The sequence below is a fragment of the Molossus molossus genome, unplaced genomic scaffold (assembly GCF_014108415.1).
Source record: "Molossus molossus isolate mMolMol1 unplaced genomic scaffold, mMolMol1.p scaffold_m16_p_12, whole genome shotgun sequence".
Taxonomy (NCBI): domain Eukaryota; kingdom Metazoa; phylum Chordata; class Mammalia; order Chiroptera; family Molossidae; genus Molossus; species Molossus molossus.
The window spans coordinates 53,407,543-53,422,770 of record NW_023425347.1 but is presented as its reverse complement, the minus strand read 5'-3'; the positions used below and the strand labels follow the sequence as shown (position 1 = coordinate 53,422,770).

The 15,228-nt window shown below is 34.4% G+C and overlaps 1 protein-coding gene across 1 annotated transcript in view; it reads right to left on the bottom strand.

Annotated features, from left to right (window-relative positions):
* DNAI4 (dynein axonemal intermediate chain 4) overlaps positions 1 to 15,228 on the bottom strand; it is a 98,295-nt gene that overhangs the window by 33,735 nt on the left and 49,332 nt on the right. Inside the window, exons 7-8 of the mRNA XM_036257343.1 lie at positions 10,686 to 10,877; positions 8,658 to 8,852 (exon numbers count right to left, since the gene is read on the bottom strand). Coding sequence (XP_036113236.1) covers positions 8,658 to 8,852; positions 10,686 to 10,877 — 387 coding nt within the window. The remainder of the gene's footprint in view (positions 1 to 8,657; positions 8,853 to 10,685; positions 10,878 to 15,228) is intronic.

Genomic DNA, 15,228 nt, shown 5'->3' with positions numbered 1-15,228 from the left:
AATATATTAAAAATCTACTGGAGGACTTCAAAGGAGAAATCAACAGCAATATAATCATAGCGGGGACTTCAACACCCTGTTGACATCACTGGATAGATCCTCTAGACAAAAAATTAACAAGGAAACACAGACTCTAAATGAAGCACTAGATCAAATGAAAGGAATAGATATCTACAGAGAATTACACCCCAAAACTACAGAATTCACATTCTTCTCAAGTGTACAGGGGACATTCTTAAAGATAGACCACATGTTAGGACACAAACTAAGTCTACAAGTTCAAGAGATTAAAATCATATCAAGTATCTTCTCAGATCACAATGACATTAAATTAGAAATCAACTGCAACAAGAACATGCAAAGACATTTGAACACATGGAGGCTAAATAGCATGTTATTAAACAATGAATGGGTTACTGAAGAGATCAAGAAAGAAATTAAACACTTTTTGGAAACCAATGACAATGAACACACAACAACACAAAATTTATATGATGCAGTGAAAGCAGTTCTGAGAGGGAAGTTCATAGCACTATAGGCCTACCTCAAGAAGCAAGAAAAATTTCTAATAGACTATCTAACCTCACAACTTAAAGAACTATAAAGCCATAAAAAAAAAAAAAAAAACTCAGAGCAAGTAGAAGAAAGGAAATAGTAAAGATCAGAGCAGAAATAAACGACATAGAGACCAAAAAACAACTTAAAGGATCAATAAAACAAAGAGCTGGTTTTTCAAAAAGATAAACAAGATTGATGGACCCTTAGCTAGACTCACCAAGAAACAAAGAGAGAGAACCCAAATACACAAAATCAGAAATGAAAGAAGAGAAGTAACAACTGATACCACAGAAATACAAAGCATCATTAACAAATACTATGAACAATTATACAGCAACAAATTGGACAACCTAAGCAAAGTGGACAAATTTCTAGAAACACATAGTCTCCCAAAACTGAACTGGGAAGAGATAGAAAACTTGAACAGACCATTAACAACTAAGGAAAATGAAGATGTAATCAAGACTCTCCCAGCAAACCAAAGCCTGGGCCCAGATGGCTTCATGGGGAGTTTTACCAAACATTCAGAGAAGAAGTAACACCCATTCTCCTCAAATTATTCCAAAAAATTCAAGAAAAAGAAAGACTCTCAAACTCATTTTATGAGGCCATCATAATTCTAATCCCAAAACCAGGTAAAGGCACTACAAAAAAAGAAACACACAAACAAAACAAAACAAAACAAAAAACCATAGGCCAATATCCCTGATGAACATAGATGCCAAAATCCTGAACAAAATACTAGCAAATCGAATCCAGCAATACATCAAAAAAATTATTTACCATGACCAAGTGGGATTCATTCCAGGGATGCAAGGCTGGTACAATATTCGCAAATCAATAAATGTGATACACACATAAACAAAATGAAAGATAAAAATCATATGATCATATCAATAGACGCTGAAAAGGCATTCAACAAAATCCAGCACCAATTTCTGATAAAAACGCTCAGCAATGTGGGAATAGAGGGATCATATCTCGACATAATAAATGCCATATATGGAAAACCTATAGCCAACATCATACTCAGTCGGCAAAAACTAAAAGCAATTCCCTTAAGAACAGGAACAAGACGGGATGCCCACCTTCGCCACTCTTATTTAACAAAATGCTGAAAGTCTTAGCCACACCAATCAGACATGAAGAAAAAAGAAAAGAGATCCAAATTGGAAAGAAGGAAGTGAAACTGTCAATATTTGCAGATTACATCATATTATACATAGAAAACCCTAAAGACTCCATCAGAAATCTACTAGACTTAATAAATGCATTTGGCAAAGTAGCAGGATACAAAATTAACGTCAAGAAATTGATGGCATTCTTATACACCAATGATGAACTCGCAGAAAGAGAAACTAAAAAAAAAAACCATTTACCATCGCGACAAAAAAAATGAACATACCCAGGAATAAACTTAGCCAGGAAGTAAAGGGCCCATTTGCAGAAAACTACAGGACATTGAAAAAAGAAATAGAGGAAGATATAAAAAAGTGGAAGCACATACCTTGTTCATGGATTGGAAGCATTAACATAATTAAAATGTCCATATTACCGAAAGCAATCTACAGATTGAATGCAATCCCCACCAAAATACCAATGACATATTTCACAGAACTAGAACAAATACTTCAAAAGTTCATATGAAACCAAAAAAAACCCCGAATGGCCACAGCAGTCTTGAAAAAGGAGGACAAAGTAGGTGGAATCACAATACTGGATAGCAGGTTATACTACAAAGCTACTGTAATCAAAACAGCCTGGTACCAGCACAAGAACAGGCACATAGATCAATGGAATAGAACAGAAAACCCAGAAATTGACCCAAAGCATTATGCTCAATTAATATTCAACAAAAGTGGCAAGAGCATACAATGGAGTAAAGACAGCCTCTTTAATAAATGGTGTTGGGAAAATTGAACAGCTACATGCAGAAAAATGAAACTAGACCATCAACTTATACCATATACAAGAATAAACTCAAAATGGATAAAAGACTTAAATGTGACTCAGGAATCCATAAAAATCCTAGAAGAAAATGTAGGCAAGAAAATTTCAGACATCATACGCAGCAGAATTTTCACTGATACATCACCTAAGACAAAAGAAACAAAGGAAAAAATGAACACATGGAAACTACATTGAACTAAAAAGCTTCTGCACAGCAAAACAAAACAAAAAACAGAACAAAAACAAAAAACTATCAAAATGGAAAGGCAACCCACTGTGTAGGAAAGCATAATCGCCAATGATACATCAGATAAGGGTTTAATTTCCAAAATATTTAGAGTGCTTATACAAAAGGAAGACAAAGAACCCAATTTAAAAAAGGGCAGAGGAGCTAAATAGATACTCTCCAAACAGAACATACATATGGCCAAGAGACATATGAAGAAATGCTGAATGTCACTAATCATCAGAGAGATGCAAATTAAAACCTCACACCTGCCAGAATAGCTGCCATCAACAAATCATCAAAAAACAAGTGCTAGTGAGGGTGTGGAGAACAGAAGACTCGAGTACACTGCTGGTGGGAATGCAAACTGGTGCAGCCACTATGGAGAACAATATGGTGTTTCCTCAAAAAATTAAAAATCGAATTACCATTTGACCCAGTGATCCCATTTCTAGGAATATATACTAAGAAGCCTGAAACACCAATTGGAAAGAATATATGTACCCCTATGTTCATAGCAGCACTATTTACAATCGCTAAGATCTGGTAACAGCCCAAGTGTCCATCAATAGATGAGTGGATAAAAAAGCTGTGGTACATATATAGAATGGAATACTATGCAACTGTATGAAAGAAAGATCCCTTATCCTTTGAGACAACATAAGGGACCTCGACACTAGTATGCTAAGCGAAATAAGCCGTTCAGAGAAATACAAATACCACATGATCTCACTTATTTGTGGAATAAAATGAACAAGGTGGGTTGATGAATGAAATAGACCCAGAAACATAGAAAGGAGTATGGTTCAGACTGACAAACCTCAAAGTAGGGGGATGGGGGCGTTGGATGAGATGAACCAAATAACTTATATGCATGTATGCTTAACCAGTGGACATAGAACAACAATGCTAGGGAAGTGGGGGGTAGGATGGGGAGGAGGGTGTCTAGGGGGGAAAAGGAGAAACATCTGTAACAAAAATAAATTAATAAAAATTGGAGAAAAATAAATAAAAATTAAAATGCAAAAAAATTACAAAATAAAAAATCAATAAAAACATTTTTTTAAAAAAGACCATCAACCAAAGAATATATATGAATATATGTATAATCCATGGACACAGACAATAATGTAGTGAAGGCTGGGGGGAAAAAATGGGGGGAAAAAATAAAACAAAATAAAGACAAAACTATATATTGTTTACAACAGACACATGTTAAATATAAAAATTAAAATGTTATAAGTAAAAGGAAGGAAAAATATCTACCATGCAAAAAATAAGGACAAGAAAGTTAGTTTGGCTATATTGATGTTGTACAAATTAGACTTCAAGACAAAGAGTATTACCAGAATAAAACAGACATTTCCTAATGATGAAAGTGTAAATAATGATTTTTGAAAAGGGTACCAGCCTAGCCAGTGTGACTCAGTGGATTGAATGTCATCCCAAGGACTCAGATGTCCCAGTTCAATTCCTGGTTGGGGGCACATGCCCAGGTTGTGGGCTCAGTTTCTAATACAGGGCATGCAGGAGGCAGCCAATTGATGTTTCTCTCTCACATCAATGTTTCTCTCTCTTTGACAAATCAATAAAAACATATTAAAAAAATAAAAATAAAAAATAAAAAGGGAACCATCCATAAGACAGACAATTTTAAGTTTGAATGTACCTGATAACAAAGCTCTCAAATATATAGACCAAAATTAATAAACCTAAAATAAATATAAACAAATCCATAATCATAACTCGAGATTTTAACATTACTCTCTCATTAATTGATAGCAAGGGTCAACAAAAAGTCAATATAGATAAAAATTTGAAAACACTTTCAACAATTTGACAAAATTAACATTTAAATAATACCACATAAAATAACAACAGAATATACAGTCTTCTTGAGTGTAAATATTCACAATATGCTGGGCCACAAAACAAGTCTCAATAAATTTCAATGAAGAGAAATCATATGGAATATGTTCTCTGGCCACCACATAGTGTTGTTAGAATTCAATGAGAAAAATAGATTAAAAATTGCTAAAAACTTAACAATCAAAAAACACACACTGAACTCACCTGTGGCTCAAAATAAAGCCACATAGGAAATTAAAAATTATTATTCACTGAATAATTACAAAATATCAAAATAAGTGGGATGTAGCTAATATAGTACTTACAAGTAAATTTATAGTACTAAATGCCTATCTTAGACAAGAATAAAGATGTGAAATCAATTATCAAACTTCTATCTTAAAAAACATGAAGAGCCCTGGCCGGTTTGGCTCAGCGGTTAGAGCGTCGACCTGCGGTCCTGAGACACTCGGGTTCGGTTCCCGCTAAGGGAGCGTACCCCGGTTGCAGTGTGTCCCCGGCCCTGGTCGGTCGTGCGGGTGGCAGCCACTCAATGTGTTCCTTTCACATCGATGTTTCTCTCTCTCTCTCTGTTCCTCTCTCTCCCTCCCACTCTACCTGAACAAAAAAATGGAAAAATGTCCTCGGGTGAGGATAAAAAAAAATGAAGAAAAGAGGAAATTAAACATAATGTAGAACAAAAACATAAAAGTAAAAATGGAAATAATTCAAGTTTTTTAAAACCAGGCAAAGAAAGAAAAGCTAGATGATGTTTTTTGAAGGATGAATACCATTGAGAAAGTTCCTACTAGACTATGAAATATGAAGAGAAAATTCACAAATAATATCAAGAATACAATAGGTGATATCATTATAAAGCCTATAGATATTAAAAGTAGAATTTATGGAGAGGATAATATGAAGAGCTTTATGCAAATAACTTCAACCACAGAAATAAAAGGGGTAAATTCCTCACAAATTTTCAAAACTGACACAAGTAGAAAGAGAATATCTGAATAGCCCTATAGTCAAAAAAATTAAACTTGCAATTTGAAAATTTCTTATAAAGAAAATTCAGTTCCAGATGGGTTCACTAGTAAATTTTATCAAACAATTAAAAAAGAAATAATACACATCTTTTTGGAAAATAAAAATTGAGAGAAGACTTCCAGAACTTATTTTATGTCTAGCATAACACTGATACAAAAACCCATCAAGGGCTTTACAGTGGGGAAGAAAATACAGAAAAATATGCTGCATAAACTCAGTTGGAAAATTCTTAACTGAATATTAGAAAATTGAACTCACCAATATATAAAAAGGATAATACCACATAACCAACTGATGTTTAACCACAGGGATTAAATTTGTTTCAAGATTTGAAAATCAAGTAATGTAATTGGCCTCATTGACAAATTAAAGTAGAAAATGTATATGATCACTTTAATGAATGTAGAAAAGTTTTGCACAAAATTTGACATTCATTTATCGCTTAAAAAATGTCTAACAAACTAGAAAGAGAAAGAAATTTCCTCAAATCAATAAAAGGCATCTACAAAAAACTATATTATCATATTTAACAATGAAATATTGAATCTTGCGCTCTAAGGTCAGGAACAAAACAAAGATATTTGCAACCTTGGATCAGGCAACAATTTCTTAGAGAGGGCATGAAAAACATTAACTACAAAAGAAAAAGCTTAAAAACTTTATCAAAAGACAAATATATTGGTGCGGCCAAAAGGTTGCTGGTTCGATTCCTGGTCAGGGCATATCCTGGGTTGCAGTTTCAATCCCCAGTCTGGGCACTTGTGGAAGGCAAACAATCAATATTTCTCTCAATCTTTCTCTCTCTTTCTTTCTCTCTCTCTCTCTCTCTCTCTCTCTCTCTCTCTCCCCCTCGCTTCCTCCCTCCCTCTCTCTCTCTTTGTCCTTGGGTAAGGATTAAAAAGAAGAAGAAAAGACGAATATATTGGCAATCCATAGACCCTTGGGTGAGGATTAAAAAGAAGAAGAAAAGACAAATATATTGGCAATCCATAGACTTAGAAAAGATAGTTGTAATAAATGGATCTTTCAAAGAGGTTGATTCCAAAATACATAAAAATAAGTTCTGACAACTTGATTTTAAAAACAACAACTCAATTTTAAAGTAAGCACAGAATAAAATTGAAAGTAAAAAAAAAAAATTATGTAGGCAATGGGCTTAACTAAACATACAAATAAACAAAAGAAAATATACAAATAACAACAACAACAAAAAAGCACTACTCTTGTACATTGCTTGTAGGATTATAAGATGGTACAAGTACCTTGGAAAGGTATTTTTCAGTTTCTAAAAAAGTTAAACATACATCTACCAAATGACCCAATAATTCCATCTCTAGGTATATACCCAAGAGATATTAAAATATATGTCCACAAAAACACATACAACAATGATCATAACAGCTTTATCTATAATAGTCCAAAACTGGAAAGAGTCCAAGTATCTATCTAAAATGAATGAATATACAAATCATTATGGTATATTCATAAAATGCAATGGTACTTGGGGAAAAAATGAACTACCTATATACGCATCAATCTAGATGAATCTCAAAAACATTACGTTGAGTGAAAGAAGTCAGACACCAAAGAATACTTATTATAGGAACTCACTTAATATGATATACCAAAACAACTAATCTGTTGAGAGAAATTAGGTAAATGCCTTCTATAGTGGGTAAGGGGAAACTGGAAAACAGCACAAGGGAATTTTGGGGATTGATGATATATTCTCTATTTCTATTACAGTATTAGTTACACCGGCTTATATATTTTCAAAATGTATCAAACTATACATTTAAAATATCTGGAGATGTAAATCTTATCTCATTAACATTTTTTCTATAGTGTTTCTGTTTCTTAGATACATTCAAAGAAGTGATCTATCAACAGATATATTTTTAATTGGCAAAATGCATAGTATAAAGTAAATTTCAACCTTATAGCTGTTTAAATATAGGATTGAAAGTTTACATATATGATGAAAATGTTAAATAACAATCTTATATGAGAGAAGAGACATAGTTTTTCAATATTCTTAGATGTATGTCAGCAAAAACTTTACAACCATTTGTTAAACATGCTATTTTGTAACCAAATTTTTTGATGTAGGCATACAGAAGTTTGATTTTGACTTGAAGGATCAAGAAAGATTTCATAAAGCAGTTTGCCCCAATGCATACGTGAAAGATGGGAGTACAATAGGCAAAGATGGGATGGGTCCAAGAGGTGGACTGTCATGCATATTCCAACTAAAGGTAAGGCAGAAATGTTTAGGTTTTGTTTGGGGATCACCAGGTAAATATAATATGGCTAATTTTTAGGGTCTCAGAAGTCATACAATGAGATAAAGTAGTCTGTGGCCAGATTGCAAGTATCTTTATATGATGCATATAAAGTTTGTAATTTATGCTGGGCAATGGGAAGGTACTAAAGGTTTTTCAGCAGTTAGATGCCATATTCAAACATGTGTTTATGATACATCAGCATGTCAGGACAGTAGAGTGGAAAGAGAACTGCAATGGAATCGAAAGATTTTGGTTGAATGTCTAGTTTTGTCATAGACTATGTAACCTTAGAAAATTTCTATACCCTTTATTTTGTTCATTCAATTACTGAAAGGTTGAATTAGATCATCTTCAAAATTCTTCAAAATATTCTGAGAACATGTGAGATGGAATCTGTAGCAATGAGAATAGGAAGAATGATCCTGCAATAAAATTAGGGAGAGGTAATAAAAGCCAGAACCTGGGAAGTGTCAGTGGTAATGGAAACAGAAGTTTGAATATGAAAGAATAATTTAATGCAGGGACAAGGGAGCTACGGATGCTTATGAGTTTTGAATCTAAGGAACTACAACTGTGGGCTCTGTAGTCTGGACACTACTATTACTCACATATTTAGGACTACAAGCTACATAAACACATCGTCTGATAAGTGATAACCCAGCAGAGATTACATTTAGAAACAATAACACCGTTTAATTTTTTTAATTATTTGAGTTTGTTTAAATGTAATTTTTAAATACCTTTTAAAATAGGAAGCTGACGATAAGCTGCAAGTTTGGGCTGAAATATATTCTCCATTATAACTCGTTCCATAAAAAATAAGTCCTGATGAAACTTTTCAGATTTGAATATTGCATCTGAGTTGTCTTCTTCATCATCATGCATTTTAGCCAGAATTACATTTTCTATTTCCATTATAGAACTAGCTTCACTATCTGTAAAATAACAAGCATAATGTAATGATAAAATAATCCAAATAATATTGGATGATTCACACATTCTAAATATTTAAAAAATGACATTTTGTCATTATTATTTGTTTCATTCCAGTACCCAACAACTTCAATGGACATTTATTGAATACCTTTTATGTACCAAGCACATGCAAGATATACATATACTATCTCAATTTGGAATTCTCAAGCACTAAAAAATGTAATGTCTTTGGAAACTAGGCAATGACAACCTCATGAGGTAATTTTTATGTCTATACATTTTCATTTCAATTAAAATAAGAGACTCATTCTTCAGATAGAGATCTAAACTAATCATTGCTTCATAGGAATATTATACTACTGTGATAGTTTTTTAATTGATGTTATAATACATTATCAAAAACTTACTGGATTAAAGACATGCAAATTTGTTAATTTAAAGTACTGTAGGTTAGAGGTCTGGATGCAGGTCTCACTCAGCTAAAACCAAGAACTTAACAGGGTTATGTTCCTTTCCTGAGGCTCTGGAGGAGAATTTATTTTCTTGTCTTTTCCAGCTTCTAGGGGCCACCCACACCCTTTCCCTCATCTTCAGAGTCAGCAGCATTACATCTCTCTCTGACCACAGCTGGGAAATGTCCTCCACTTTTAAGTACACATGTGATCAGATGGAGCCCATTTAAATAATGCAAGAGAATCTCCTCCTTTGAAGATCTTTATTTAATCACACCTGGAAAGTCTTTTTTGCCATGTAAGGTAAGATATTTACGGGTTCCAGGGATTGGTATGTGTACATTTGGGGGGAACTATTATTCTGCCTACCACACTGCTTAGCACACTCTATTTATTTATTTTTTATCCTCACCCGAGGACATTTTTCCATTTTTGTTCAGATAGAGTGGGAGGGGGAGAGAGAGAGAGAAACATCGACGCGAAAGGGACACATCGAGCGGCTGCCACCCACACAATCCAACAGGGCCGGGGACAAACTGCAACCGAGGTACGTGCCCTTAGCAGGAACCGAATCCAGGTCTCTCTGGACCGCAGGCCGACGCTCCAACCGCTGAGCCAAACCAGCCAGGGCCACACTCTTATTTTTAAAATATAAATAAAGGAAGTCCTGCTTCCATGAAAATGGCATAGACACATTTCTGCCTGTTCCTCTTGCTAAATACAACTAAAAATCCTGGAATATATATCAAATATAAGAAGGATTTAAAAGACATTGGAAGCAGAAGGCAGAGCAACTAGATTCCTCAGGACCCAAAGAATGACACGGTTGTGAATTCTCTGGGTTTTCTTATTGTGACATATATTCCAAACATAAAGCTGAAGGAGCCGGCAAATTTAATGAAAATGGCTTTGTAATTGTAAAAACTCGCCCCCTACCCCCAAATCTCCAGGCACAGATGATTCTACTGGAGAATTCTAGAGAGATTAACCAAAGAATTTATATGTATATATGCATGACCCATGGACATGGACAATAGTGCAGCGAGGTGGGGTGCGGTGGAAGGGGGTCAACGAGGGGGAAAAGGGGGGGACATCTGTAATACTTTCAACAATAAGGATAAACTTGAAAATGAACACAAATTCTACACAATCTCTTCAAGAAAACAGAAGGGGAAGGAAAACATAATTCAATGTATGATATCAATATTCCAAAAACCAGACAAAGAAAGTACAAAAAAAAGATACAGACCAATATCCCTCATGAACAGAGACACAAAAATACGTTTTATGTTTCACAAGAAAGAAAATATTATAACAGCTAAAAAAAAGAATTTACTGAAAATACCATGTGAAAACCTCATTCAAAAACTGAAATCTTACTTTTTTCTGTAGTACTTCCTTGCCCTCTTTGGTCTCGATCTTTAAGCACACTTCCTTTACTGCTCGACTCAATTAAAGATCGTTTTGTATTTTCTTTACTGGCAGAATCAAGTACAGGTTGTTGAACTGATGCGGCTGAAAGCTCCAGAGCAACGAAAGAATCATACAAATCCCAAGTAGTAGACATTATGCCTAAATAGACAGAAATGTAAAAATTACTATAAACCAAATTCTAATATTTCAGCTTATACATAACTAGTCATAGCAAAATCTAAGATATCTACAATCTAAAAAAAAATAATACTACTATTTAACCACAATGGCAGGAAGCGAATAAAAATTTTTTTAAAAAGAGAGCGAGAGATCATGGACACCTTAAGAAATCCTTAGGCTTCACACTTTTAGCATCGACCAATACCTTAGTGTTTTGGTGACAGCTCCAAATTATTCTCCCATCCTTTCTGATTCCCACACCTCCCTTCTCTTTATTCCAAGCAGGTGCAGCATATCATTAGTCTTTCAGTCGATATGGACTCAGACAATCATGTTATGACAAGGTTTTAATATTTCTTTACAGATAACAACATGTTATATTCTGCAGAAGTTTTTATTTATAATCATCAAATTCCATTTTATTAAGAAATTTTTCCTATATACTTATGTGAAAAGATCATATGTACTGGAAAAATGACAGACTCTGTTCTCAAACACCGGCAGAGTAGTATGGTTAACTTCTCTTTAAAATTTTTTTTATATTTATTCAAATGAGCAAATATAACAATGTCTCCAAAAAAAAAAGCTCCCAATCCTTCATTGCTGATATAAAAACAAAAGGCTTATATAGCAATTATTTTATCAGTTACCACATAACAATATATTCCTACATGCTAAACTTACTAAACTTTCAGTTAAAGTACAATGATTTAATAAAGAACTTTTTCCCTGAATATACGAACAGGATCTGGAGCTAATAAATGCAACTACTTCATTGTTAGAAGCCTTTTCATGGTATAAAATGGTGTTTAACAAGGTTTTCAATTAGTAGGTAGGTTAACTCGCATTTCATAATAACATTTCTATCTTATTAAACTTATTTTAATAGTATCAAGCAAAGTCATACACAGAATATATACCTAGTATATTCTGCTGAATTGAAAGGGGTATAATTTCCATGTTCATGAAGTAAAAGATCATAGAAAGAAACTGCCTTTGAGTGCTGAATTACCTAACCTTCTTTTTCTCCCTTTATCTGAAAGTTTTTTGAGTTGAGCATATAGAAATATATCATTACATGGCCACTAATTATTGTTACATAAATAAATATGCATGTTATAAAGGAGTAATATAAAATGTTAGAGTGATTTACAGTTGTTTATTCTTTGAAGATAATAACATTGGTAATTTTACTTTGGATACCATCGTTACATTTGTTCATTTGAATAAATTACTAAAAAAATAGAAAATCTCAAATCACATCCACAGTATTATGTACAAGATGGAATAATAATGATTACAAACTTCCAATTTTGTAAGTTATATATTCTTAAAGAAAACTAAGTTAACTAGTATCAGAAAAAAGTATTCCTACCTATACCTGTGTTTTGAGGCTTTTTGAGTCTTAGGTATGTCTAAATAGTTTTTACAAATTTAAAAACATTGTTTCTTTCACCCTGGCCTGTGTGGCTCAGTTGGTTGGGTGTAGTCCCAGGCACAGGAGGTTGCTGGTAAGAGTCCTGGTCAGGGCACATGCCCGGGTTGTGGGCTGGATCCCCAGTGTGTGTGTGTGTGTGTGGGGGGGGGGGGTTGCAGGAGGAAGTCCACTGCTGTTGCACTCTCAGATTGATATTTGTCTCTCTCTCTCTCTCCTTTCCGCTCTCTCTAAAAGTCAATAAATTATTCCTTTAAAAAAACAGTTTTGTTCTACTAGTTTAATTCAGACTATAAAAGAGTATCAATTGGCTATATAATATTTACAGACTAATAATTTTACTTTTTAGCTGATTAAAAAGACATGGTCACTGTAAAAAAAAAAAGGCAAATACAACTGCTAATATTCTGGTATATGTCTTTTCAGATTCACATATAAATGTATTTGTATGTAAATGAACATGTGTATATTTCAATAAAATGAGTTCATATCACACATAGTTTTATTAAAAACTTTTAATTATAGTATAATATATTTAGAAAACAAAGTGGCTTTATGAAATCTACAGTTATAAGATCTAACTGTATTTTCGAAAGTTAGGCAGAAACACTAATACATTTATTATATTATCCATTTGTTTGTAATGCCACTTTTATGATAAATTACTACATGTATACCATGAGATGGGAAAATTTTTCCTCACTTTTTGTGAATCTTTACAGAAGAAACTTTAGCTAAATTAAACTTCTAGACTTTGTCCTTCATTTACTCATTACCAGGGAAAGAGAAGTGACTAATCTTACAGGAGAGTTTAGACGGAATTACAGTCCAGCCACTTCTAAATTCTTTTTTTTTTTTTTTCATCCTCACCCAAGGACATTTTTCCATTTTTTGTTTGGATAGAGTGGGAGGGAGAGAGAGGAAGAGAGAGAGAGAGAGAAACATCGACGTGAAAGGGACACATCAAGTGGTTGCCACCAGCACGACCCATCCAGGTAGGCACCCTTAGCACGACCCATTGCAACTGAGGTAGGCACCCTTAGCAGGAAGAAAACCCAGGTCTTTCTGGACTGCAGGCCGACGCTCTAACCGCTAAGCCAAACTGGCCAGGGCCTGGATTCTTTTGAGGTCTGTAGTTGGCTGGTTGTGCCAATTATTATTAGTAAGTTCTATTCTGGAGGTAAGAAATAGCAAGTCCACTTAGCTGCAGATTTAAGGCTACATTTTTCAATTAACTTTATCAGTAATAAAAGTAGTATTTTGATTTCCATCTTACTGATTCCTAAATCTCTAACAATTTCATCCAAAATCAGTGAAGGAAGACATCTATAAAACCTTAATATTTACTTGATCTGTATCCAAATTCTTTAGTAGAAACTGTCTTTTATTATTTTGATAAAAATTTTATTATAAAATATATACCATTCACTAAAAAGTATATTACAACATTTATGTGTAGTGTCAAGAAAAAATTAATAACATGTACTTATCAGCCATAATAAGAAATTGAACATACTAGGTGCTTACAGTTCCCTGGACATTCCCCTATCATAGCTCTCTTCCTTCTAGCTACCTCCAAAAGAAGTATCCAGTTTTCCCTAACTTTTGGATTGGTCATTCTCTTGCTTTGTTTTAAAGTTTTTTCTCCTGTGGCAGACGCTGTTGGTATCCTGTCCATATCCACTCAGCATTACCTTTTACTGGACAATCTCCAACTTCCAGAACCTGCATTTCTTTGCTTGGGGTCATCCTTTGCCACCAAAGCCATTTTGAAGTCCACAAATTAGGCCAGAAATGTTGAGGAACTAATAAGCCCATCAGCTCTCAAACAATGATTTAGAAAGTTGGAGCCTAATGAGATTACTCTGGCTCACATAGTTCTCTAGTAGTATTGCACTTCAGTTACCCAAATAGGTAATTTGTTAAATAACATAGCCCCCTACCCTTTCTGTTTCACTTGCTCTCTCCCCTACCAATATTTCTTAGGATCACCACCAAAGTAAATTACACACACTCAAATCCATTTCTCAGAGGACCCCATGAAAGACTCTCTGATATATGTATACCTATACAATGTATTGTCTAGTTTTGAAAAATGGAATAGCAAACATTGTCACAGATGCATACGAAGAGAACAAAATTACCACTATTAGATGAGGACTCCCAAGAAAAGATAATCAGAACAGTCTGGGCCATAGTCTGACTTCAGCTTCCTTGAGAGTTTATAGGAGGCACTTATAGGGAAAATACAGGATAAGACCATACAGCAGTCCTTGGAAACAGAGTTTAACCTACTGAGGTCACCTGACAAGCTAGGCACTGAATGTCCAGTGGAAATAAGATCAGGGTAAGTGGGCTGCTCTGTATTTTCTATGCACCATGGCTTCTCTGCAGCACTCAGGAGAAGGGTGAAACAGAACATGTCTGTGCAGTGAAATGAATTTTCTCAACTATCTAAAGAGGCATATTGGAAAGGAACTACATTAAGAATGGTAAAGGCAAGCTAGAGACAGAGAAGAATTGGCAGATTCACCTGAGCATTTTATCCTCAGGTTAAGAAGATAAGAGTTGGGATTTCCAGTTCTACAGTTAAGGAGCTTGGAAGTCACTATTCTGTCCTAAAAACAAGGAAAAAGTTAACTCTTCTTGGATCTAAAAGATAGGTAAATACACAGGGCAAGCTGCTGCCCCCAAGATCGAAAAGATAAACAGGTAAATACAGAAAATCATGGCTTATTTACAGCAGAGACTCGGGAGTGGAAACCACTGTGGGAACCAGTGCTGGGGTAGAAAAATCTGAATTGTATTGTGAGTTGCTGGAGAACTCCAGGATGAACCAGTCATAGGGAAGCCTCACATTTTGCAAGCTTCATCTCCAGGAGCTTGACCAAATTC